At 46.7% G+C, this 26,984-nt stretch overlaps 1 protein-coding gene and 2 long non-coding RNA genes across 4 annotated transcripts in view; 2 read left to right on the top strand and 1 right to left on the bottom strand.

The window, feature by feature from the left end:
- The window catches only part of LOC308460181 (protein kinase C and casein kinase II substrate protein 3-like), a 28,057-nt gene extending 6,930 nt beyond the window's left edge, over positions 1–21,127 (bottom strand). The window contains exons 1-8 of one of the 2 annotated variants that reach the window (XM_080976243.1): positions 20,799–21,127; positions 10,898–10,965; positions 9,986–10,142; positions 9,407–9,642; positions 8,120–8,281; positions 6,528–6,703; positions 2,437–2,557; positions 1,440–1,546 (exon numbers count right to left, since the gene is read on the bottom strand). In XM_080976243.1, coding sequence (XP_080832369.1) covers positions 1,440–1,546; positions 2,437–2,557; positions 6,528–6,703; positions 8,120–8,281; positions 9,407–9,642; positions 9,986–10,142; positions 10,898–10,965; positions 20,799–20,838 — 1,067 coding nt within the window. In that variant the 5' untranslated portion in view covers positions 20,839–21,127. Of the gene's footprint in view, positions 1–1,439; positions 1,547–2,436; positions 2,558–6,527; positions 6,704–8,119; positions 8,282–9,406; positions 9,643–9,985; positions 10,143–10,897; positions 10,966–19,477; positions 19,638–20,798 lie in introns of those variants that run through there. The other variant, XM_080976244.1, reaches the window with a different exon arrangement.
- Positions 1–26,984, top strand: part of LOC308460224 — a 132,572-nt gene that overhangs the window by 103,851 nt on the left and 1,737 nt on the right. The window contains exons 2-3 of the long non-coding RNA XR_013978501.1: positions 25,715–25,795; positions 26,486–26,562. This is a non-coding gene — a long non-coding RNA (uncharacterized lncRNA). The remainder of the gene's footprint in view (positions 1–25,714; positions 25,796–26,485; positions 26,563–26,984) is intronic.
- LOC308460231 lies at positions 10,976–23,596 on the top strand. Its single transcript, XR_013978509.1, has 4 exons — positions 10,976–15,096; positions 17,734–17,882; positions 21,743–21,904; positions 22,888–23,596. It is a non-coding gene; the product is annotated as an uncharacterized lncRNA (long non-coding RNA).

Below are 26,984 nucleotides of genomic sequence, written 5' to 3'. Positions count from 1 at the left end.
ACTCCATCATTTTAACTCTGTGTTGTGTGCAGAAGGAGTGCTTCCTCTTGTTTGCCCTGAATCTCCAACGCTCAACTTCATTGGATGATTCCTGGTGCTAGAATTGTGAGGAAAAATTTTTCCCCCTCTGTCTACTTTCTCCACACCTTGAATCGTTTTATACATCTCTGTCATGTTTCCCTCACTTGCTCTCTTTTTGTCTGAACTAAAGAGCCCCGGATGCTGTAAGCTTTCCTCGTGGAAGGAATGTGATCATTCTGGCAGCCCTCTTCTGCTTTGGTCTCCTGGTTATTTGTGCCAACAGGAGAGTGATGTTAACATGGAACAGCACATGGAAGAGAGCTGTGTTGTTGCTGTTGTTGTTTTAAAAAATCAAATGCCTTCCATCTGACCTCAGTTTACATTCTCGTATCAGATCAATTTAAGCTTTGTGCACTCAAAAAATAAATAAAAATGCCTTCTGCATGGACAGATTATGAGATGCTCTAAAGGACCAGTCATCCAAGCATGTTTCAGGGCCAGGCAGACAAGTGTGCCCTGCAGCCAAAGGAATCCTGGTCTTCCAAGAAACCCTTTGTCCACAGCCACTAACTTTGAGGCAGTGTGCACACTCCTGTTTATTCTGCATCCAGCGGTTTGGAAAGTAGTGTACACATGATGACATTAGCCACAACCCATATTTGTGCTGCCATTTCTAATGAAATGCTGTGCTTTGAGGTCTTTCCCTCCAAACCAACTTTGATCGGAATGGAGAAAAAGAACAGCCTAGCTGCATTTTAAGCTGGTAATGTGCACATACGCAGCCAAAGAAAGACTAAATCTGTACTAGGACTCATTCAGTCCCAGGACTTGTTTCCAGTGCCCATTAGAGTGTTACACCACTGTGCATAATATCCCTCTTTATGGATTAATATCCCTCCCTATGACTCACCAAGTCGTGGATGGAGACCAGGCGGCCTCTCAGATTTTGCTGGACTAGAGTTCCCACCATCCCTGACTGTTGGCTGTGCTAGCTGCGGCTGATGGGAGTTGGAGCCAAACAACATTAAGGTGGAGCTGCTGTGTCTGGTTGTTTCTAGAGGGGCTATCCAGACAGTCCATAAAGCCATGCTTTAGTAAAGTTGTATTAAACGAGGGGTACTAAAGCACACATACAAAGTGCCCCCCAAATTCACTGCCTGTGAATAGGGTGAATTGCATGGGTGGACACACACCATATATTTAAAGCACATTTTGGGCACATTCCCACCACTGCAAAGAATCCTGGGAACTGCTGCTTACCCCTCACAGAGCTCCAATTCCTACTACTCTTGATGAACTATAGATCCCAGGATGCTTTGTGGCAGGGGAATGTGCTTTGAATGTACGGTGTATACTCAGCCTCAGTTTCCAGCTGCTTCCTCCCTTACTTCTTGTGATGGGGAGTGGGGATGACTCACCTGCTCTGGGAGGGGGTGATGCTGCGGAGTGTGGCTTTCTCTGGTTCTTTGGCTTTTTGGACTTTCTGGACTTTCACCTGTGGCCGCTCCTGGTCAGGGCTCCACGCCTGAATGGCAGGGGATGAGGGGAGGGAAGAGAAAAGCGTTAGGAAGCTTCATTTGCTGAGAGCGGAACTCAAGTGGTAGGAACCATTAGCTAAGCTGTACAAAAACCTGCAGAAAGATGGGGGGGGGGGGACATTTTGCCGGACCAAAGGCAGTGTTTGCATTGCTCACCATGTGAAACTAAAGCTCAGGAAGTCATATGATGTGCGTTATAAAAAAAGCTCATAGTTAACCTTGAAACAGAGGTGAATCATAGAGTTCATATTTTCTTTTTAAAGCTAGATTCTGAGGTAAGGACTTACAATCTGAGCCTTAAATCTAAGTCCTGTTTTTAATTTTTCCTCAGTTTCCCACTTCCCCCCTAATCCCAGTGTGGACATTGCTTTATGGTACAGACCCTGTATTCATAAGAAGTAAGAATGGGATGTTAAATATAAACAATCACATAGCCCACCTTCCCCTCTCAACTCAAAGAGTTTTGTTAATCTGTCAAAAGAGGGACAAAACCTGAAGCGAAATACAGGTTGGTGGTTGCTGCTAATAAGTCTGAGATGCCTCCCTGGCCACTGGCTGAATTGTTGTAATGTCATGTTGAATGTTCAAAGGCATTCTAACTGCTCACAAGTAAACTGTCAGCCCAAGGGGCCTGAGGACAAAAAAGAGCTTTTTGTTCTGTGCGGAAAGGAGCACCCAGAGAACTGAAGAAGGCTAAATTTAGAATCAGGCAAGAAGCAGAACAAGTTTTTCTAGAGACTGTTATGGGCTTGAACTTGCATCAGATATAATCTGGGGCAGTTTCTCCCTGCGCCTAAATGCTGCCTAGAGATGGAAGTGCCTCTGAGAATATGCAGAGCGCCCTTATCTCACCATTAAGGAAGGGAGAGGTCCCTACCTCGAACTGTGGCCAGTTCATAGGCATCCCCGGTCCGTGTCGATTACGCCACCATTTCAGGTCATCCTGGTCATTTATGTCCTCGATGGCTTGATGCAAATCAGTATAAACAGCTTGGATGCTAAAGGAAAGGAGGGAAATCATCACGAAGGGGTGTCAGGTGGCATACAACTCTCCCCCCAAAACACACACACACACCATCCAATCTACAATGCTTTCTTCACTCTGCCTTTCCACTTAGCGTGATGCGTGACACTGGGAGAAGTCTTCTGATTTGGGGAACACAAACCACCATAAGATCTCATCTGAAATGCAAGATTTCCTTGGAAATGAGCTCTCTGAATTGGAAATATACCTCTGGATACCACTCAAGCACACACAGGAAGCTCTGAGACTCCCTCTAATGGTCAAAGGTGCCTCTGCAATCTCTGCCCCCTCCCCAACCAGGAAAAGCTGCTTCTGGTGATATTAGGAGCATGAACATTTTAAAAGCTATGCTGCATAAGGCCACGGGTCCACTAAGCCCAGAATCTTGTTTCAATGGATCCCATCAGAAATGACTGTCATCTCATCTGTCCTCCCAGTTGAACGACGTGGCCCAGGGAGAGAGGGAAAAATAGTGGAAGTGAACAGCTGGCTTCGCAAATGGTGTAAACAGGACGGTTTGGATTCTTAGATCACGGACTGCAGTTTCTTGAAGATGGACTTCTGGCAAGCGATGGGCTGCACCTCACAACGGTTGGGAGAAATGTTTTTGCCCAAAATCTCAGAAACCTCATCAGGAGGGCTTTAAACTGACTATTGTGGGGGAGGGAGACAGTGCTCCTGAAGGTAGGAGTCTATCAATTGATGAAGATGATCATCCAAATGTCATAGACCAAATGGAGCAAACAGCACGCAGACCTAGTGGTGGGAGGAAAAAATCCTTAAATAAGAGACACGGGGAATGATTAATGGACTTCAATGTCTGTACACTAATGCGCAAAGCATGGGAAATAAACAAGATGAGCTTGAGCTCTTGGTACAGCAAACTAAATATGACATAATAGGCATCACTGAAACCTGGTGGGATAAGTCCCACGATTGGAATGTAATAATGGGGGGATACAATCTATTTCAGAGAAACAGACCAGACAAGAAAGGAGGAGGAGTGGCGTTATATGTCAGGGATGTGTATACCTGTGAAGAGATCCAAGATTTAGAACCTCAAAGCCAAAGTGAGAGCATTTGGGTCAAAATTAAGGGAGAGAAGAATAACAGTGACCTCATTGTGGGAGTTTACTATAGATCCCCAAGCCAAACGGAGGACATAGATGATGCCTTCCTGGAACAGGTGGCCAAGCATGCAAAAGGAAGGGAGATAGTAGTAATGGGGGACTTCAATTACCCGGATATTTGTTGGATGTCAAACTCAGCCAAGAGCATAAGGTCAAACAGATTCCTCACTGGCCTTGCAGACAACTTCATTGTCCAGAAAGTGGGAGAAGCAACAAGAGGAACAGCCATTTTAGATCTGGTCCTAACCAATGTTGATAACCTGGTTAGTGGGGTAGAAGTGGAAGGATCATTAGGCGCGAGTGATCATGCTCTTCTGAAGTTTACTATACAGCGGAAAGGAGCAGCCAAGCATACTAGGACTCAATTTCTTGACTTTAAGAAAGCCGACTTCATAAAACTTAGGGAAGAGCTGGGTGAGATCCCATGGACAGTAATACTAAAAGGAAAGGGAGTTCATGATGGCTGGGAGTTTGTTAAGAGGGAGATAGTAAAAGCACAACGTCAGGCAATACCAATGAGACGGAAACATGGAAGGTGCCTAAAGAAGGCAGGGTGGCTATCTAAAGAACTTTTAACTGAGTTAAGATTAAAAAAGGATGTGTACAAAAAATGGAAAAGGGGGGAAACCACCAAAGAGGAATTCAAACAAATAGCCAGCACGTGTAGACACAAAGTCAGAAAAGCTAAAGCACAGAATGAACTCAGGCTTGCTAGAGAGGTTAAAAGCAACAAAAAAGGCTTGTATGGGTATGTTCGTAGCAAAAGGAAGAACAAAGAAACAGTGGGGTCACTCAGAGGAGAAGATGGTGAAATGCAAACAGGGGACACAGAAAGGGCTGAACTCCTCAATGCCTTCTTTGCCTCAGTCTTCTCCGATAAAGAAAACAATGCCCAACCTGAAGAATTTGGAGCAAATGATTCAGCAAAGGAAACACAGCCCAGAATAACTAAGGAGATAGTACAAGAATACTTGGCTAGTTTAGATGTATTCAAGTCTCCAGGGCCAGATGAACTGCATCCAAGAGTATTAAAAGAACTGGCAGATGTGATCTCAGAACCACTGGCAGTCATCTTTGAGAATTCCTGGAGAACAGGCGAAGTCCCGGCAGACTGGAGGAGGGCAAATGTTGTCCCTATTTTCAAAAAGGGGAAAAGAGAGGACCCAAATAATTACCGCCCAGTCAGTCTGACATCAATACCAGGGAAGATTCTGGAGCAGATCATTAAGCAAACAGTCTGTGAGCACCTTAGAAAGGAATGCTGTGATCACCAATAGTCAGCATGGATTTCTGAAAAATAAGTCATGTCAGACTAACCTGATCTCGTTTTTTGACAGAATTACAAGCCTGGTAGATGAAGGGAACGCAGTGGATGTAGCCTACCTTGATTTCAGCAAGGCATTTGACAAGGTGCCCCATGATATTCTTGTAAAGAAGCTGGTAAAATGCGGTCTTGACTATGCTACCACTCAGTGGATTTGTAACTGGCTGACTGACCGAACTCAAAGGGTGCTCATCAATGGTTCCTCTTCATCCTGGAGAAGAGTGACTAGTGGGGTGCCACAGGATTCGGTCTTGGGCCCGGTCTTATTCAACATCTTTATCAACGACTTGGATGATGGACTCAAGGGCATCCTGATCAAATTTGCAGATGACACCAAACTGGGAGGGGTGGCTAACACCCCAGAGGACAGGATCACACTTCAAAACGACCTTGACAGATTAGAGAACTGGGCCAAAACAAACAAGATGAATTTGAACAGGGAGAAATGTAAAGTATTGCACTTGGGCAAAAAAAATGAGAGGCACAAATACAAGATGGGGGACACCTGGCTTGAGAGCAGTACATGTGAAAAGGATCTAGGAGTCTTGGTTGACCACAAACTTGACATGAGCCAACAATGTGATGCGGCAGCTAAAAAAGCCAATGCAATTCTGGGCTGCATCAATAGGAGTATAGCATCTAGATCAAGGGAAGTAATAGTGCCACTGTATTCTGCTCTGGTCAGACCTCACCTGGAGTACTGTGTCCAGTTCTGGGCACCACAGTTCAAGAAGGACACTGACAAATTGGAACGTGTCCAGAGGAGGGCAACCAAAATGGTCAAAGGCCTGGAAATGATGCCTTATGAGGAACGGCTAAGGGAGCTGGGCATGTTTAGCCTGGAGAAGAGGAGGTTAAGGGGTGATATGATAGCCATGTTCAAATATATAAAAGGATGTCACATAGAGGAGGGAGAAAGGTTGTTTTCTGCTGCTCCAGAGAAGCGGACACGGAGCAATGGATCCAAACTACAAGAAAGAAGATTCCACCTAAACATTAGGAAGAACTTCCTGACAGTAAGAGCTGTTCGACAGTGGAATTTGCTGCCAAGGAGTGTGGTGGAGTCTCCTTCTTTGGAGGTCTTTAAGCAGAGGCTTGACAACCATATGTCAGGAGTGCTCTGATGGTGTTTCCTGCTTGGCAGGGGGTTGGACTCGATGGCCCTTGTGGTCTCTTCCAACTCTATGATTCTATGATGACTCTCAGGTGACCGTTCTGTGTGCTGCTTTGAAAAGTGTCACTTAGGCCTCAGTTAACCCTCCCCCAGGTGTGCCAACTCTAGGGGGCTAAAGGCACCTCGGCCCCCTCAATATTTGTTTTAAAGGGACCAGAGGGCCCTGATCTTGAGGCAGCCCTTCGTGCAATGCACATCACGCATCGCAGGTCCAGAAGTTGGCTCCTCCCGAGTGCTCAGCCTCCATTGTCACACATGTGCTGCACGCTGGGCCTCAACCTTGGGGGCAACCTGGTGCCTCTGCCCTCTCCCACACCTGGGGTCAGCAGTGACATCGAGGCGTCGATGGAGGGCGAGGAAGGCCCCCTTGAGGAAGGCGATGCGTCTCTGCTCCTGCGCCTGCCCCTGCTCAAAAACGGACTCCATTTCCTCCATGTAGCGTGGGCTGCAGCGATCGAGCTCTTGCAGGGCCTTCTCATAGCGCTCACGCACCTGTTGTAAGGGGTCAAGGGTCAAAAAGAGGCATGTGCCTAACAGTCCCTCCCTCTCTCTCTCTGGGATATGAGCTGCCTCCCCCCTCCCCCCGCTTCCAAGAAGCATGGAGGCAGAAAATACATGCTAAAGGCCTGTCCTTCAAAGACAAATGCCCATCTAATGCAACATCTGCTTCTCAGAGAAGCCAGTATAGGATGCTGGGTGTAACACACTCCCCACTTGGGCATACCAGCAATCAGAGTCCCACACTGGCTCCAACAGTGAAAGTAGAGCATAGCTTTTGTGCTTAGTAGTATACAGACATAGATAAGCACCATGCTCAAGGAAAACAGTGAGGCAAAGAGGTGGTGGACTTTCATCAGAGCTAATGGAGGAGCCTGGCAGCCCCATCTCTCCCTCTGTTATAGCCTAGTGGACTGGCTCTTAGCATCCCTTCCCAAATAATCCCTCTGTGGCTGATGGCAGTCCCGTGCTAGGTGACACATTTTTCAAAGGCACTACTCATGTCAATAAAAAGCATCATCTAAGAAAAACACAACACAAAGCATCACATTCTTGTGGGTGTTGACACACTGGCTTCTATGTGCTTTCCTTTTTTCTTTTTGAAAAATGCAAGTACACAGTAGTATCATAAGGAAATAAGGTTGCCAACTTCTTCCCTTTTTTACCAGCTTCTGTGTGTCTTACAGCAGCTTGTTCTACAGATATTAGCATGCGATCATGATCATCTCCGTACACTGAAAAACTTTCACCTAATGGTTTATGCAGAGTTTCTTCTATCAAAGGCAGAAGAACAGGGTAGGCTGATTATTATTTTTTCTGGTCAAATGGCAATTCTATGAGATAATAAGATGGCTAGACCCAGGGAAACAGAAGCTGCTAGGACTAACAGGTAGATACAACGGGGGGGGGGGGGGTGTGCAGCAACCATGGGTGCCAGTGTGCCAGCCAGACCTCTTATGGCACCCACAAACAGGTCTCAGTAAATAGCCCCTCAAAAATTCACAATGCATGACAGAACTTTTGCTTTTCCTGCTCAGTTCCTGTTTGCACTGACCAATCCTACGTTGAACACATAAAGATGCCCCCATTTCATTAGATGTCAGGACTGGACACTCACCATCCTTTCTGTTCTGAATAGAGGAGGGGGCAAAGAGAAGGCAGGTCTGTATCATTTTGTGGTCCCGTCTCTCTTTCTGTTCTTTTAGATATGGCCACCATTTTGTGCTATGCCACGGCAGCCATTTTGTGACTGATGCCCACAAACACTCCAAACGTCAGAAAGACTCACGACTCTGCTTATACCCAAGCCCCAGGCAACGTAGCAGCAAGTGTGTCCAGTGTGCCTGGCAGTTCCACTGACCCGTATTTATAAGCCTTTGGGCCCATAAAGAAAGTGGGGAAGATTCCCACCTTGTTGGCCTCTTGGCTGCAACGCTGGTGTTCCTCCCTCAAGGCCCGCTGTCGTTCTTGGGGCACCTCAGAACCCGGTGCGGCTTTGACTGCATTCTCCCGTAGGGCTGCAATGTGTTCTTTGCGACAGGCCTTGTGGTATAAAGACTTGGTCTTCTCGACCTGGATGGGCCAGTCAAGGGTAGGCAGGAGAGAGGAGAGAAAAATAATAGTGAGTGGACTGTCAAAGTGTGTCGAGATATATCAGCATTCCCCAAGCTGGTGCTCTTTCCACATGTTGTTGGACTACAACTCTCATCAGTCCTAACCAGCATGGCCTATATATAGTCAGGCATGATGGGAGTTGTAGTCCAACAACTTGTGGAAAGCACTGGGTGGGGAAGGCCAGGGCACCCCATTCCTTCCATAGAAAACCCAATTGCCTTGGTTCCCAATCCCCCTATACCCTAGGTTCTCAAAATATGGGCTGGGCACCCTAGGTAGGGGATATGACCCAAATATGCCCCAAACTCTCCATGTAAGCAGGTGGTGCTAACCTCTCATCTTCTATATTTGGTACTCCCGGGCCAGCCTTAACCCTTTGGGGCCTCTTCTCCTTTTGGGGAACCCAGAAGCCCCAGCTCCTTTCCCTTAACTCCTTCACCCCATTAGGGTCCTCTTTTTCTCCTCTTTTTCCGTGTCACAGAGTGAGCCAGCAAGTAAATAACACAGTTAAAGTTAGAGTGAACTCTTTATTATCAAAATACTCTCTTCACAGACTTGGCTGAGCATCAGGCCTAATGAGCAAAGCAGCTCATTCCCTGTAGGTCTTACTCCATGAAATCAGTTGTCGAGACAAAAGCTGTCTATGTCTCCTTCTCCCCAGCACAACACAATCAGAGACTGCATCTGCATGCGGCCAATTTCTCTTCCACCCCCTTCATGCCTCTTCTGGTTCTGGGAGACAAGTGGGGAAGGGAGCTGGTCACAGCAGGAGGGGGAGACACCTTGGCTTCTTCACCAGCCTTCACTCATCTCTGCCTTTTGGTCACCCTCCTCCTACTCGCCAACTTCAGCTTCCGCCTCTAATTTTGGGCTTCTCTCTGCCACAGACTCTCCCAGCTCACTAAGTCCTGTTCCTCTTCAGCTTCCAACACCTCCTCTTCCCCCTCAGACCACTCATCATCATCTCACCACTACTCCCTGGGCTCTGAGCCTTCTTCTCTTGGTGGTTCCCCAACTGGTTCCTCCCACCATTCCTCTGCGCCCAACCAGTCCATGACATCCAGGGGGCCAAGTCTCCCCTACCTTCTTGAGCTTCTTGGTCCAGGGTTTCTGTGCCCGCTGGAAGCCGCTTTCCAGCTCACAGGCCTCCTTGAAGCCCCCAAAAAGCTTGCGGTGATAGGAGTCGTGTTGCCAACCCCGGATGCGCCCGGCATCCTTAGAGACCAGAGCCCTTTGCATATCCATGTGCAAGCGGCTCAGCCGCTCCGAAGCCCCCAGGAAGGCTTGCCAGGCCCGGAGCAAGGAGCCGTACACTGGACCTGCAGGGAGGGAGAGATGATGCCCAGATTTCATAGTTTGCCCCTGAGGATAGCCAGCCCACAAAACCAGCAGATCCCTATCAATCCTGAGCATCTAAAAATCATGCAACTGTCCTGTTTCTTTTGGGAGTGCAAGTAGAACCATAGAATTGTAGAATTGGAAGGGATTCTGAAGGTCATCTGGTGCAGGAACCTCAGCTAGAAATTTGGTATGGTTTGCATTAATTCTTGTTGCCCAAAACAATACACAAAGAAAAACACAGCTGTCCTTTGAAAGTTGCACTGCTTTGAATTTTGCAACACGGTTCTCCTCTTAAATAATGTGTAATGCCTAACAACTCACTTGCATCCACAAGGGGGCGCCACTTGCGAGTCCACTCCTCCATCTGCAAGGCATAGCTGCGCTCAATCTTTGCCCGATCCTGGAAACAGGCCACAATCTGGTCGCAGACGCGATAGCCATCATCCAAGCGCTTTACTGTGCTGTGATAGTGATTGGGCTGCAGGAGAGCAGAAGGGAGAGAGACTGATAGGGAGGGAGCAATCACAGCATGAATTGGGTATGGTGCATCCTCAAACCTACGCATTTATCAGAGTCACAAGGACTTCTGTACCTAAGGACTTGGGGAAGGGCCATGATTCAGTGACACTTTCCATGCCAAAAATCCCATGTTCAATCCCAGCAGCGGTTAGGTCTGGGAAAAGCTCTTGCTTGAACTCCTAAAGAACTGCTGCCAGTCAGTGTATCAGTGTAGACAATACTGAATTGTTGTTGTTTATTAAATTTGTATACTGCCCTATAACTGTAGATCTCAGGGCAGTTCGCAAGATAAAATTACAATATAAAAAACAAAAAATAGATACTAACATAAAAACAAAGACAACCCAATAATCCCCAGATGGACCAAAGGCTTGGCACTGTATAAGGCAGCTTCTTACTTTCCTAATTTAGCTAACCAAACCTTATCTCTTGTCCTTAAAAAAAAAGTGAGCCTTAATTCTGCTCTAGGCCACTAGACTAGGAATAGAGAGACAGTGGCCCACCCAGTCTAAGGTAGAGCTGGTTTCGGGTAACAGAAAATCCTTGGGCCAGGCAAGTATATATAAATGAAACCAATGAATGAACACCCATACAATCTTGACTCTGTTGACTTAGTCCAAATGAACCTCTTTGAGAAATCTGCCTCCATTATGCCCATGAAATCTCCTTCCTCTCCCAACTATGTGACCCTACCCCCTGTTTTCATCCACTCACCATCCAGAAGCTGCTAGTTGTAGGCTCATCAGCAGCCACCTCACTGTATATCACAGACATGGTGTCACCTGTAGAGGAAAAAGGAGTCATAGGTCAAGGTGTACAGCCAAAAGCATCAAATAAATAACATCATATGGATGAAACCCCACTTCCTGGCTTCTGTCTCTTTGTCACATTTGAGTGTGACCAAGAACAGCAATCAGGGTGGGACATGCTCAGTTCTCAGTATCTGTCAGGGAATTTTATGGAACAGGCTGCAACTATGACATAGGCTGTGTACATACTGTACATACCATACATTTAAAGCGCATTCCCCCAAGAATCCTGGGAACTGTAATTGGTTAAGGGTGCTGAGAACTGTAGCACTGTGAGGGGTAAACTACACTTCCCAGAATTCTTGGGGTGGGTGGGCTTTAAATGTATGGTGCATATGCAACCATAGTTGGGGGAGATCCTTAGACTATGGATCCCACTGACTGAAATATGATCCTTTCCACTGGTGATTCTGAGGATTGAGGCACTGAGGCAGCTGGGAAATATTAGACCCTGGACTTAATACCCTGCTTTAGACAGCCATCTGCATTACTTCATTTGCAAAGCACTCAATTAACACCACCATCCCATGCTTTATGACTGCTTATGTATTACTGATGAGCAGTTTGCCCACCTTGGTTTCTTTTACTCTGTGCATGTGCAGTTTCACATTTTAAATCACAGCAGCATCATAACTACAGGAATAAAATGGAGTTTGCACCTGCTGCCCTGAGGCTAGGCACATTTACTTGGGAATTTCTAAACTGCACCCTGCTTCCTTCACTTCATTCAGGTATAAAACAAGGTGGAAGTACCAGCAATAAGGGAAACTATTGTGAATGGAACATAATCCTTTCCCTGAGGAGGACAGCTACACCCATTTTTGCCAAGGGCAGGTGTGGTTAACCTGTGCCCCCACAATGTTTTTGGAATCCCAACTTCCATCAACTCCAGCCAACATGGACAATGATCAGGGATGGTGGGAGTTGCAGTCCCAGAAACATCTGCAGGGGCCACAGGTTCCCCACTCTTTACCTCGGTCAATGATACACCTTAGGACTTGTAGCCAGGGTGTGGCCAGTGGGGTGCAGTACCTCACTTGAAGAGGGTTCTGTGAATCATATTTATGGGTCTGGACAATTTTTATTCCAAGAGAAGTCAGTTTTTATTCACCCTATTGCTTCAAGCTGTGCAGTATTAGTACCTGTAATAGAAGAGCATAGCATAAGCGCCGCGTGCAGCAGGTCCCAGGTTCAATCTCCAGGTAAAAAGAACAGATGGCAGGAAAAGGCCACTATCTGTGATCCTGGGCAGCCAGTGGCCTGACTCAGTATAAGGCAGCTTCATGTGATGTGTTAAAAACACATTTAAATCAGCAGCAGATGGTGCCACCACCTCCACCCTGCCAGTGGTAATAGTCCAAATTCCACCCACATGACCTGCCCACCTATGATTCCCTGTCCTGACTCAGGATGTGTTATTCCAGAAGATCACAACCATCATTTCCAAGCTTTTGCCATTGGGGGGGTGGAGATTCCCTTTAGCTATTATGACTGTGCTCGTGGCAGGGGATATGGGATCCCTTAAGGAAATTACTATTAAGGAAAGCACAGCGTTCATCATAAAGGCTTTGGGACGTAAACATTACCCTCCCCCTTCTTTTTTGCAGCTTAGCTGATGCTAAGAATTTGACGATGTTAAGAAGCAGGCAAACTCTACAGCTTGGCACGGGGATTGTAGAAGTTCACATTGCTTAGGAAGGAATTACTGATTGATTTTCCATTCATGACTTTGAGGCCCCTTCCAAGAAATGTGGCAGCCCCACCTAGCGGGGAAGGGTGACTACAGCCTTGCCTTAAATAAGAACGGCTGATTTGGTTTCTTCCAAAACCAAACTAGTTCTAATCCAAGCAATGAAAATCGCATACATGGCCACAACAAAAAACAACTCCTCAGTCTTCTGTAACCCCTTTTCAGCATCATCCCTCCGCAAGAATTTGCCCGTTAAATATATTAGCATCCTAATCCCAGTATTTGTGTATAGGCATAGCAGAGCACCTCCAGTTTCTGCCTTTCTGAGCAGTATTGAGTTGCTGAATTAGCATGTATCAAATAGGAAATTAACAATGCAGTGAACTTAAGTCATGGCCAGCACACTACCCTCTTCCCACTTTGTTGCTCACAGGGCAGATGAGCCTACAGCAAAGCACAGGACTGTCAGCTGACCTCCATCTTTCGGTTGTGTGCACACAATATGTTATTCAAGAATCACAATATTTTTTTCTAGAATCAGTGGGAAACAAGTACTTGTTTTTTTCTGCACAGTAAATGCACAGTCAAGATCTATTGTGGGGGTTTTTGTTTTGGTCCTGAAAAGTAGCACTTTTTGAGGAACCGGCTTCATTCTGAAAACAAATGCTCACTGCAGCTTGATTCTGCATTGCCCTGCAGTGTGTCCATATGAAAACAGATGTAAGTGGTCCTGGCAATGAGACCCAATGATGTTGTGGGTGGAATTATACAGAGATTGCATCCACCACATCCTTCACCATTCGCCTGAGGCATGTGCAGGGAGGAAAAGGCATGGGTAACCTAATCAAGAAAAGGAATTTCAAATGTGGGTCAAGCAAGCAGACTCACCCTTGTAGACAACAAGTTCTAGAATCAATCTAGACTGAAAGCAGCATGTTGAGGATGAGCATGCATGATTCAAGATGGTTTGTTGTTTTTTTTAAAGACGTTTTCTTGCTTCAGAGGGGTTACTGTGTATGCAGCCTTAATGGGCGAATCTGCACTTATACATACATAAATATACACTTATACATATAGAGCATGTTCAAATCTGATGCAGATTTGTGTAATTTGCCTGTGCCAAGTCTTTTAAGTGCCATCTATTCTGGGGTGGGGGTGGGGGAGAGGAAACAGACCTTCTTGACTTATTGGTAGAGGGGAGGAAGCTGTTTGCACAGAAAGCTCCTTTGGGCTCTCTTGATCTGTTTGAACACGGTGGCAGTGTGCACAGGCGCCTGATTCAAATTTGCATCACATTTGCACATGCTAATGTAGAAGGGCAGATTTGCTGGTGGGTGGCCAGTGGCCTTGTGCTTTGCTGCATGCACAGCTGCCCGGTAAGCAACCAAGTGGGAAGGGGCAGCAGATCTACGGATTGAGTGTGAGGGGAGCTCAGCACAAAAAGCTCCTAACTGCACCCTTTTGGACAATTTAAAGGGAAAACCAAGGGCCTTCATTTTCTCTCTGTAAAATGAGAGGCAAAATGCTAGCTGAGGAGTAGCAGCTAACCTTGCTGCTACAATTCCAATTTCCCTATTGTTCCCAAAGGACAGTTGGGTTTTGTGTGTGTGGCTTTGCTTGGCTGCCTGTTGTGTGTCCCTCCCTCTACACACACACACACACACACACACACACACACACACACACAGTTCCCAAATAGCCTGCCAAGGGATTTTGGAATGCATCCCTTGAAGAAGAAGGGGGGAAGGACTGATTTGCTGACGGCACTTTTGTCTTTAACTGCGAATGGAAAAGCAATTTCAAAGGAGGGGGGTGTAGGATGGAGAGGCTGCAAATGGTTGAGGGGGGAACGGACGGACATGTGTTTGCAGTTAGCTAGGACCGCAGGCAGGAGAATAAATGGCAGATTGCAGAGGAAGGCAGCCCGGGCGCCACATTGTTTGAGGCATAGATTTGTAAGGGAGAGGCGGCCTCAGAGGAGCAAATCCATGAGGTGCTATGTTTAGAGAACTGCACCCTCCCCCCAAAAGTTTGAAAGTGATCTTGCCTGCCCTCCAATCACAAACACTGGCTTTTAATATGGAGGCTTATCACAAATACTAATCAGGGGTGCAAGACCTGGCAAAACTTAGGAGCTGCTGATATTTTCTAGGAGACAGATGGGAGTACTGAAACCTGCTCTCTGACCCAAGGCGCCATCTCAATTTTTGACACTAGACACAACTAGGTGTGTCACACAATACCAGAGGGCAGATCTGGAGCAATGTTCTGCTAATTTTTTTGTGCTCTCCACTGCCACCTTTAGCTGCTTTGAAGAAGAAGAAAACGAGTACTTTGCTGAAACAGCCCATCTCTAAAACACACATGGGAACTTAAGCCCATGGCAAGCATCGCCCTGCCTAGAAACCAAGCAGGTACCTGTCACATGGGACATCAGCTGACCTCTCTGTGGGGCTCTAAGGAGCTGAACAGGGAACTTGCTGGACTTCTGGCCCTCCACTCTTGGCTCACTTGGGCTCCTTGGCCACGGTGGGGCAGGCCTCTCAGGGTGCACAAGTGGGATGGGTGTATGAGGCCATCAGTCAACAGCAAGGGAGGCCCAGTGATGAGGGAAGGATGAGGAGTCCAACTCAGATGCTCCCCAGCAGGGTTGGGCTAACAGTAGCAGGGTGGGTTGGCGGGTGGTTTGTTCACATGAGTTGTTGGGAGAAGGGGTGGGCCAAAAGAGCTGGTAGGCCCGTTCAAGAACCGAGCAATAGGTCTGTGCTATGCTCTTCTTGACTTGTTCAGTTGTACCTTGGGTTCAAACTGGGGACCCAGTGCTTGTAAAGTGTGAGTTGCTCCACCCAGATAAAGCTCCTCTTGCAGCCCTCCTAGTATCTATGATCCTGAGGCTGACGTGTCTGATTCCTGTGCTGCTGTAGCTGAGTGGTTTAAAGAACTGCTCTGTGGCAACTGCAGCATTGGTTTCAACCAGAAGGCTCTTTTGCCCCCAATATGACTTTAAAAAAAGAGGTATGCAAAAGTTGAGAGAGGCTATCATAGACTGCCTCCTTCCCCCTCAGTCCAAGTGCAGCTGAACCTGCTTCCCAGTCCCCTGCACTGTGCATAAGGGTGTAAGAGCCCTGCTGGATTGGACCCACAGGCAGATCTCACTCCCACAAGCAGGCCAGGAGCGCAGCAGCACTCTCCTGTTGTTGTTCTCCAGCAACTGGCATTCATTCAGAGATCCCCTGTATATTCATTCAGAGGCACATGCTCTGCCTCCACAGTCATAGGCAGTAATGCTTCTGAATCTCAGTTGCTGGAAACCACAGGAGGAGGGGAGAGGGCTCTTGTGGTCGGGTCCTGTTTGATGTTTTCCCACAGGCATCTGGGTGGCCACTGTGAGAACAGGATGCTGGACTAGATGGGCCAGTTGCCTGATCCCACAGGCTCTAATGTTCTTATGGCCATTATGTCTAGTAGCCATTAATAGTTTTATCCTCCACGAGCTTCTCTAATTGCTTTAAATCCAAAGGTGGTCATCACCAAATCTTGTAATAACAAATCCCTCCGTCCAGCCTTGCACTGGGTGTGAATAAATCCTTCATTTTGTCTCTCCTGAATCTCTCACCATTCAGCCATTGGATGATCCTGCGTTATAGTATTACAAAAGAAAAACTTATACGCAATTTTATAACTCAGTAACGTCTACCATGCTCCTCTTTACTTGCCTATTTTGTAAACTAAAGAAGAGCAAATGTTCTCACCCCTCCTCACAGGGGAGTTTTGCTGGCCTCTTTGTGACGCTTTCTAAATTGCTCAATATCCTTTTCAATGGGCACCAATCAGAACTGTATGCAGTGGGCACTTACGGACTGCTGCAATTTTCAAGTGGGATTTCAATCACATACTGGCAAATTCAGATTGCGTAGTTATAGTTGACTGGTGGGAAGCCTTGTGCAAGAAACATGCTTCCCCGGCCCCACACAAAGGGTGGCATGATGCTTGCTTCGACACAACGTTGTCTAGCCTCCCTGCAAACAAATCTGAGTGAATTCTCAACAAACAGGTTGTTGTGGAAGCACCCAGTATTTAAAGTGTGGCTGTTCTATAGACTTGTATAGAGGCATTACGATATAGGCAGTATTCAATCCCTTTTTAATTATTTCCCAGCATGGAAGATGCCTTTTTCACAGCTGCCTGCTGCACCTTGGTACAAGCTGTTTCCAGATTATCTGTTTACTGGACATTCATCCTAATTTTGGCTATTTATTGAACATTCATTCTGATTGGTTTGGAGGGAGCTGGTGTCAAGCAACTGTTGTCCCCCCCCCCCCCCCATTCTCAATAAATTTTCTCATCACTTTCCATATTGCAAAAAGTCAATTGTTCTTGGGAAGCAGGTTTGTTGCACGAGGTCCCCCAACTAAGTAGTTGTTGTTGTTATTATACAACCTGAATTTGGCAGTATTGGACCAACTCCTGCCGAAAAAAACAGTGACAATCTGGAAGCACCCAACATTTTTTCATTGAATTATTCTCTATGACCCTAAGAAACTTGTCCTGATCCATGACTTCCAACTCTGATCCCAGAAGTGTATAGGTGGATTCCCAGCCCCCAGCCCAGTGCACATCACTTTACACTTACTTATACTGAACTGCACATGCCACTGAATTTCCCATTCATCCATTTTAGAGACATCCTTTCTGTTTTTACCACCCTAAATGATTGAGTGTTGTCAGCAGATGCAGTCTTCCCCCATCAATGCATTTCCATGCCAAGAAAGTCTGCATCTGTTGAACTGCTACCATGCTGCAATGCAGCTGTTCAAGGTGCAGGGTGGAATTGGCATATTTGTAAGTACTAGACATTACTGGATATTCTCCATCTTAAGCACAACAGCTCTGAAGAATCCTTTATCTTCAGAGTTTTGTCTTGCTGAACCTATTCCTACCTCAGGCCCCCTTATCGAGCTGGTGGGAGGGCAAGTGGGGGGGGGAATACACTTCTTCCGTCCTCCCTTCCCCATGGCCTCTAATACACTAAACTTTTCTTCCCCTCCCAGCACTGGGATCCAGCTCTGCGATTTCATTTCATCTTGGCTCCAGCTGGTTTTTCCACATGCCGAAAGAAAGCCCAGGAAAAATATAGAGGAGGATAGGAGGAAGGCCCAGCTGGAGTTGGCGGGAGCGGGCCTGAGGAGGACGGCTTGGGGTATGTTGTAAGGAAACAGGCCCTCCTCCGCTGGCTTCGCTGGCTTGTGTTTCCATCCAAGAAAGAGAAGAATGGGAAAGAAAGCCGAAAAATGGGCAAAACTGCCAGATTGTGGCTGTCTCGTTCCTTCCCCACAGGAGGGTTGGGGTGGGCAGGCAGTCTGCAGGGGCCGCCATATCAGTACAGGCCAGGTTTCCTAAATCAGTGTCCGCCCACCCATTTTTCCTCAGATTGTTCCGAACGCCTGAATGATCAAATTGGGGGATAGCTGGCATCCCAACAAGGACAACCGAACGGTCCAGGGTGCTTTTCATGTGCCTGATCCAGTCCAGCTCAAGTTAGTCACGGCTAACTCGTTCCATTGGTTTTGATGGGCCTGAGTCACATAACTAATGTTCAGTTGTTCCCCTTGCAAACCCCCTGCCAAAAAAATTAACAGCTTTCCAAATAGCTGCCTTCCAGGCACCTGCTACATCTCAAACGTTCTCCACAGCCACTGTCCCCGCCCCCCAAAAAACAAGCATCCACCTCCTCCAATGTTATAATCTCTGTGTTGTGAACCGCCCTGTGATCTTTGGATAAAGGGCAGTATACAGATTTAATAAATAGTAAGTAAGTAAACAAACAAACAAACAAATAAGCCCCTACTAAGCCAAACTGCATAGAGCTATTAAACAATGACCAACACTCCACAGATTTGAGTTTCTCCAAACCACCACAAACATTTTATAGCTGTCTTCTTGAAAACTACACATTTTGTGCAAAGAAGTCCCAAACACCTTTTTAGTTCTTTTTTTTTTTTTTGTACCTTACACGGTCCTTGAGAACCCCAGAGATTATCTCTCGTTGCACCCTCACTCTTGGCCCCACCAGGACCTCCCTCCACAAATGGATCCAACAAATTATCTAGGCCTCATTTATATCCCCAAATGTCAACTTTTGCAAAAGGACTGAGGTGTATGTGTGTGTTAATGAAATCCACAAGCCTCACCCTGCTACCAGAACTATAGCTCATAGTATCACAAGCGCCAGACCCCACCTGCACAATATCCGCCACAAGTATCTATGCTGTGCTATCTCTCGGCCTAACCTACCTCACGGGGTGCTGTGAGGATGAAATGGGGAGGGGAGAGAACCATGTACCTGAGCTCCCTGGAAGAAAGGGCTGGAGATAAAACATTCAATAAATACAATGTAATAAATGCTATAATCCTACAGCTGTCCATTGGGTCTGCAGCTGCAGATACTCAGTTTTTATATACTCTTTAAACGAGGTCTACTGTCCCCCGTCCCCCCCCCCCCCAAAAAACACCCCAGTTGGTTCTCTCCTGCAAAACAGGCCTGTTTTTGACAGACTGGGAACAATTCCTAGGGATGTATATGAATTCTCATGGGACCCTCACCTATGGCATTCCCATAACGCCATTTCTCTCCCGCTTGGAATAATCTCTAGAACACCCGCTGCCTTTCCTTGCAGTTCTGCTCACCCCATGGCACCCGCCAACTTAATTTTTATGTCCCCTCCCCTCTTCATTTTTCCTCCCCAAACACCCACGGAGCAATCCTGCTTCCTATTGGGAATAAAGGGAACTTACCCTGGGGAGGGGCCCCCATCCTGCCTCTCTCCCTGTCCACTCTCTCTGTCCCAAAGCAACAGATGGTGTCCAGGCAGCTCGGCAGCGAGTGGGATGGTGGAGGGGAGAGGAGAGTAAATTGGGGAGTGTGCCAGGGGAGGACTTAGCTGTGCCACTCTCCCCTCTGTTGCTGTCTCTCTCACATTCCCTTGCTTACTAGTTCTCCATCCGTGCCTGCCACACTCACTAATTCATAGCACCTCCCTCTAGCTAACACTCTCCATCTCAGCCACCTCATCTTACTGTTTATTCATCCATCTCCAAATACTCTTATTCCCTACTAATATCTAACCTAATCTCCATTCTTCTTCCTTACTTTTGCTCTATCCATCCTCCCATGCCCAAAGACATATTTTCTTATTTCATTATCATCCCCGTGCCTCAGTTCTGCGTGCGCTTACTCAGAAGTAAGTGCAGCCGAGTTTAGTGGGAATGCACCACCAAATAAGTACAAACAAAATACCCTTGTGGTGCCTTACAGACTAACCAATTTAATTGCGGCTTATGCCGCAACAATAAATCTGTCAGTCTTCAAAGTGCCACGAGGCTCTTTTTGTTTCAGCTGCAACAGTGCTCACATAGCTACCGTTCTGGGATTTGTCTCAAAAAAGTATGCATGATCCAGCAAAGACACACGTCCACAATTGCTCCAGATAAACTAGCGCTTGCCACGTTCTCCCAGCTCGTGAAAATATGATCTAAATCATAAACAATCGTATAATGCCTATTAACTCTTCATCCAAACAGTGTTTTAATCCTGCATAAGGTTTGCCATTCCTTTATTTCAAACACTCAGAGGAATTTCCTAAGTATCAGTTACAGCTGCTGTACTTTTTAAAACCAAATTTATTCTTTTTCCCATAGTATATTATGGCTGCACAGACAAATGCTCGTGCTCATGATAGATTTGAGGTCCAAGCAAGCTTGCCTTCTTTACCTCATTAATGCTAACAAAAAAATGCCATGAGGCTGATTTGTGACTATTTCTCTTTTTCCCAATGACAAAAATGGACACTGAGAACTAGTGCCTTGATGACAAGGAAGGATTTGAACCCAGTGCTCTATCTAGCAGCCTGCATCGGTTCTCTCCACAAAGCACACATATCATTTTACGCTCATTCACTCCTTCCAGATTCCCCTCAGCCTTTCTCCCACTTTCTTCTCTCCATCAAGTTAATTCCCTGTTTGCCCATTTCGCACTCGGTTCTTTCTTTCACTTGCATCCATCCCACCTCAGTGGCTGCTCCTTTGCCATTCGCACACACCAGTTTGATTAACTCACCCTTTCCCCCTTTCTCCTTCTCTCCTGCTTTTTCTTTCATGCCGCTGCCTCCAGTCCGCAAGAACCCAGATCTGGAAAGGGGGTCGTTGCTGGTGGAAGATGGATTTAGGCCTGGAAAAATTCCTGGCTGGGGAATGTCAAACTTCAGAGGGGAAGAGGGGGAGAACTTCTGAGGCACATGTTCGGGTTAACCCTTTGCTGCTAAGCCATCGCTTCTAACTCAAACGTATCTCATAGTCCCACAGCGTTGGGGGTACTGCCGTAGGTAAGCTCATAGAGCAGTCTTCCCCGCACAGTAGTGTCCCGGGCAGGCAGAAAGTTGTTTCCTACGTGCTGTCCCAGCACATTCCTGGCAACTCCACGCCCCGACAGCTGCCACAGCTGCACCCCTGGGTCTTTTCCAAAACCTAAGGGGAGAGTGGCTTTTCTAATCCAGGAGGACGACATAGCATACATATGGGCAGCAGATTCTAAATGTTTTACTAAGGTGGTGGTTGTGGGGGGGATGTTTCTCATCAACAGACCTTTGCCAAAGGATCTCAGAAGTTAAGATCTCCGTACGGTACATGCTACATTTTCAGGTAGCAAATGAATCAAAAGTTCTATGGCCCCAAATACTGTAAGGCAGGAAAAACCTACAAATTCTACAACTAGGAATGGCAGGGGGATTTGTCTAGGTTTGCTGAATTCACAAAATGCAAACCATCCTTCAAAATCTGCACTTCTCCAAATTTTGCAATGTAGTTCTCCAGTCATTTGCACAAAAATGTATATACCTGGGTAAAGCATGCAAATAAATATACACATTAGTGAAAATAATGTGCAAAGGCACATTATCTGAGGGGAAACTGCTGTGCAAAAGTGTCTATATTAGAGGAAAATTGCATAAAAGCATGTGTATATTAAGATAAACTTGTACTAACATGCTGATGAATTTTCCATAGGACTTTTCACCCAGAAAAGAATCACAGAGAGTTGTGGAAATGTAGAGAACTGAATTTAAGATTGGAAGAATGAGAAACAGAGAGAAAACAAAATGGGCATGTTCACCCATCCCTGCCTACAATCCAAATCACTGATTGGTGCAACGGGAATAAATTAAGGCAGCAAGCAAAAGTAGCAAAAAATATTTTCTTTGCAAACATAACCCGGTTGTAGTATCTGAAGTGTGTGTGTGTGTGTGTGTGCATGTGTGTGTTGGACTTCAGAATGTTTTCTCTCTGTGGGGGGGGGGCGGGGTACACTCAGGGCTTTTGGGTAGAAGCCCCACTTAGCAGAACAATTAGCAGACCTGGCTTACCTCATTTTGAAGTAATACCCATCACCAGCTTAAGTGGGGGGAAGGGGAGGGGGAGGGCATAGCACCATGCCAAGTCTGGAATCTAAAATTACCTAACTGCAACTGAAGAAGGGAAATGGGGACATCTGGAACATTAGGAGCAGAGAGCAAGAGGTGTATATAAAAATGGGGGAACATGAGCAGCCAGTTCCAATGTCTTTGGGTGTTTCATCAACTTACCACAGGCTGTCATTAATATAAAACAACTTACCCTTTTTTCCTCCACAGTCATAAGGACTAGGCACTTACTGTTTTTGTACAAATGAAAGCTTAGCTTCCTGAGATTCCAAATGCTGTATAAGTTGTTGTATTCTGTGCATTGGCAAGATAGCCTCACAGAAGTCTAGCCCTCCCTGTGCATTGTTGTCACCTGACCGCTGTAGATAAAACAGTGTGACTATCACAAGAACCCACCCCGGCTGTTGGAGGTCACTACAACGAAACAAACAGAAGTGAGGGGGGTAGCCCCACTCTGTCCTTCCGGAGAAAAACTGGGGAAGAGTAGGATGCCACTTTGCCTTCGTTCTGCTTCTTCTCTTAGACGCATCCTATAAATATCGCCCCCCATCCGACTCCCACACCCATCTCTTGGCTCAGCCTCTGAGGGCAGGAATTAACAAACTGTCTATTTCGGGGCCATATCTGGTTTCAGCTGCCATTTTGAGGGCATGAACCACCCAGAGGATGGGCTTGCTCAAAGACTACGAAGAAAATGACTGGAACTTTCTTTTTTTTTGGATGCTATACCAGGAATTCTCAGGAAGTGGGCAACATTAAAAGGGCCATGAGTTTTCCAGTAACCCAGATATAGCAGAGAGAAGGGAGTCAAAGGGTTGTGACAGGTAAAACACATTTGTTTTACTTCCAGCTAAGATAAAATGGGGTCATACAGACCTCATGGCACTAGACGTTCTGGAACCTGGATATATTTGGTGGAAGGGTCACGTTGTGGTTGTTATCCTCCAAGATTTATAGAAAATAGTATCATTTTCCCGTACACGGCTCTATGATGAGCTGGCAGTCTGCGGCTGAGCACGTTCTACTTGGTACTGTGGTTGGCATTCAAGATGGAAACTGAGAGTTTCTCTCAAGCCACCTGCCAAATGTTTGCAGCCGCAATGGGAAGCCTCCTCCAACACATTGCTAAAGATGTGCAAATTCATACATTCCTCCCTGGAACAAAAGAGGAACCAGCACCATTACACCTCAGTAATTCCTACAAGAAGTGCTAAATGCTAGTAACATTTGGTTGTAGTAGAGTTGCCACATGTCTGGACATATCTGGAAAATTAGCCAAAAAAAAAAATGTCCTGGAAAATCCAGACATATGGCATCCCATGTACTCAGAAATAGCTCGAAAATATATTTCACTTTTTGAAATATGGCAACCCTAGGTTGTAGTCAACACTAGTCCTACTCAGAGTAGACCCAGTGGCGCTAATTAAGATGGTTTAGTTAACTTTAGCTGTGGTCTAAACCACTGAGTCTAGGGCTTGCCGATCGGAATCCCTGCGATGGGGTGAGCTCCCGTTGCTCAGTCCCAGCTCCTGCCAACATAGCAGTTCGAAAGCACACCTGTGCAAGTAGATAAATGGGTACTGCTCCGGTGGGAAGGTAAACGGCGTTTCCGTGCACTGCTCTGGTTTCACCAGAAGTGGCTTAGTCATGCTGGCCACATGACCTGGAAAAACTCTGCGGACAAACGTCGGCTCCCTTGGCCAGTAAAGTGAGATGAGTGCCGCAACCCCAGAGTCGTTCACAACTGGACTTAACTGTCAGGGGTCCTTTACCTTTTTTAGTTAAGTTTACTCACCTCATTGCATCTACTCTGAGTGGAACTTAGGCAGGCCTAGGGCCTCCTGCTCCCCACACAGTGGAGGGATTCCTTCTTGTGATCTGGACACTATGTTCATATTGCACTAGCTTAGTTTTCAGCATCAAGCCAACTAAGTGAATAGTCATCTCCATATATTGTGCCAGCAAATTCCATATATCACTGTTGTTACTGTAGTTTTAACTAATACAGTTATGTATCATCTTTCCAATACTGTAGTTCCCATCTCGCCCCAGGGTGGTTCCATAGATAATAAAGAGAATTTTTATTTGCAAATTGAATGGTGTAAATAAAAATTCTTTCTGTTGTTGCTTGTCTTGTCATACAGCTGATCCAAATCATACATCCTTCTCCCCTTAGCATGGATGTATGATCCGGGTTGTGCCCAAGACATTTTCGCATTTTTATCTCACCTATTCTTTGGAGCTCAAGGTGAAGTGCACTGTTTTCATTTACTAAAACGTATATATACCGCTTGCATGGGCGTAGCCAGGATTGTTTTGTTGGGGGGGGGGGAGCAGAATCGACGTGACTGATCAGTTATTAAGTATTTCTATTGTTTTACATGATCTGGGGTGGGTGGGGCAGCTGCCCCACGCCGATGACCGCTTGGTTGTATTAAAGAAAATAAAACCTCAAAGCGGATCTCCTCCCCATTTTATAGTCGCAACAACCCTGTGAGGAAGGTGAGACACTTTGACTGGCCGAAGGGAGCTCGGTGAGCTTCAGGGCTAAACAGATATTTGAAGCCTCGACTCCTTGGCTACCAACCAAAGTTGCTTCTCTATGCAGAAACTCCCGCCATTAAGCAATCCCGCAAAAACCACCAGCAGAACATCCCGCCACCTTGCTCTGCCTCCCCTTACGAGAGAGGGGGGGCGAGGCCCGCGTTCCATTTCATCAGCTATGCGCACGCGCGGGACGGCGGCCGCGCGCAAAAGTTGACGCGTTCGGACTCCGAAGGTGTGGGCGGGGCGAGGCGGGAGTATAAAGGGGCCACGTGCGGCCAACCTTCTTCCTGTTTCAAATGGCGGCGTGCAGGAGTTCGCAGGTACAGCGCGATACAAAGGCGAGCGGGCGGGCAACGGGCCGAATAACTAGGTTGCTTATTCCTTATTGGTTTCTCCATAGCCCCTCCCGCTTCTGCTGCTAGGCTCTCTGTTGGGGGGAGAGGAAGAGGTTTAGAATAAGAGCTGGATGGTGGAGTTGCAGAGGCGGCGTTAGGGTGCAGATAGGTAGAGAGGGACCGATAGTGGAAAGGGCATGTAGGGCTTGTGTGGGGAATAAACTGGAAAGTAAAGAGGGAAGGGGTTGCGGTAAGGTGAGGATGCTAAAGACTTGTATAAAGGTGCTGAGTGTGTAAAGTCAAAGGCGGGTTGATGAGGCTCAGCAGTGTAAGGGAGAATAGCTTTGTAAAAGGGTTTAGTTAAGGGCCGTAGTGTAGTTGGCATGGGCGTAGCCGAGGGGGGCAGGGAGGGCAGCTGTCTCCCCAAATCAATAAAAAGACATGGCTAACTGAGGTTCTGCCCCCCAACAAAAGGCCTGCTCCCCCTAACAAAAAATCCTGGCTACGTGGTAGTTAACGGGGGAATTGGTGGGGGGTAGAAAAGGGATTTTGACTGAAACTGGCAGACAAGGGTGTATATAGGGACTGGTATAAGAGGAATGTAGTGTTCTGTCAGGCAGGATTCTGGAAGAGTGCCTCTAGTGGCATATTTTACTAACCAGCTTTCCCTTCTACAGCGATACTTTTTGTCTATCTCCTGCTTAAAAATGGAGCATCCATCTTGGGCCTCCAGTGACCTGATGAACTTGTGGTACTGGGTAAGTGTTGCCCTGCCAAATTTCATACTGTTGCCCTGGGAAATCCTGAGCTACTGTAGAAGGTTTTCTGGGCATTTCAGTTAGATAGTAAAGAGTGGAACACGATCTCCCCCTCTAGTGTGCCGGTGCATTTGTTGGGTGTTCTATGCAAGGTCTGGCAAGTCCTGTATTTATATGAGCCAAATTTCCTTCCATTGGAGATTGGGGGTGCATGGTAAGCCAGGAGAGCATTGCTGTGTGTAGGTGGGAGTGCTGTGGCCACAGGGTTCCTCCAATGATGTTAGCACTGGGCGCGGATTGCAATGACGATGACAGTGCCCCCCATGCCTTTGACATCATGGGGGGACTGAGGGAGCAGAATCCCTGTTTATCCTGGAAGTTTGAGGTTGTGGGGGGAAGGCTCTGGTGGGATTAGGTCTGTGTGTTGAACTTTGAGACACGTGTGTACAGTTGTGGCACCTGGGACTTCCTGCAGAAGAGACAATGGCAAAACACTGGAGAATGAAAGCCTCCCCTCGCCCTCGGCGGCACTAGTTGAATTTTGTGAAAATCTTTTGGGATGCTATCTTTCTCTGCTCTCGTCTTCTCTTCCAGGTATACAGCATAGCTTTGGGTAGGGGTGGTGGTGGATTGATATAGGGAATAGTCCTGTGCATTCCCAGCTCCTAACTATGTTACTTTTATTGTTAGGTGACCCTGATGATGTACCCAAGATGAATATCTGCCTCGCAAGTTGAATCTAGATGCCTCAGTGGCAGCCAAGGCTGGTGAGCATTCACTTAATGACAAGTTGGAAGAGGGGTATTGGAACAGAGTTAGTGCAGTGCTAGAAGTGAGTCGGGAACATGAGATACCCCAATGATGTCAGCACTGGGCTCCGATCGCTGTGATGATTTGGGTGCCTTCTGGGGACTTGACACTCCAGAAGACTGAGGGGTTCTGGATCTGAGAGTCCTTACTTGGCTGTGCATTTTGTGTGTCTGAAGAGGGACAGCTATGGTCTCCCAGCATTAATGCTCTCGCTCCATCAGCTTGTAAAGCATGAATGGCTTAGGAATGGCACAGTGCAGCAGTTGAGCTTTTCCTATTGTTTAGTGCTAAAGTTCGTGTGTGTTACAGCTTATGGAAGTACGGAACTACGTTTCTATTAAGCTGGAGTAATTAACATTTTTAATGGTATGGGGCCAGT

The sequence above is a fragment of the Podarcis pityusensis genome, assembly GCF_964106645.2.
Source record: "Podarcis pityusensis genome assembly, chromosome: 13".
NCBI classification, from domain to species: Eukaryota; Metazoa; Chordata; class Lepidosauria; order Squamata; family Lacertidae; genus Podarcis; species Podarcis pityusensis.
This window is presented reverse-complemented; position numbering and strand designations above follow the sequence as displayed.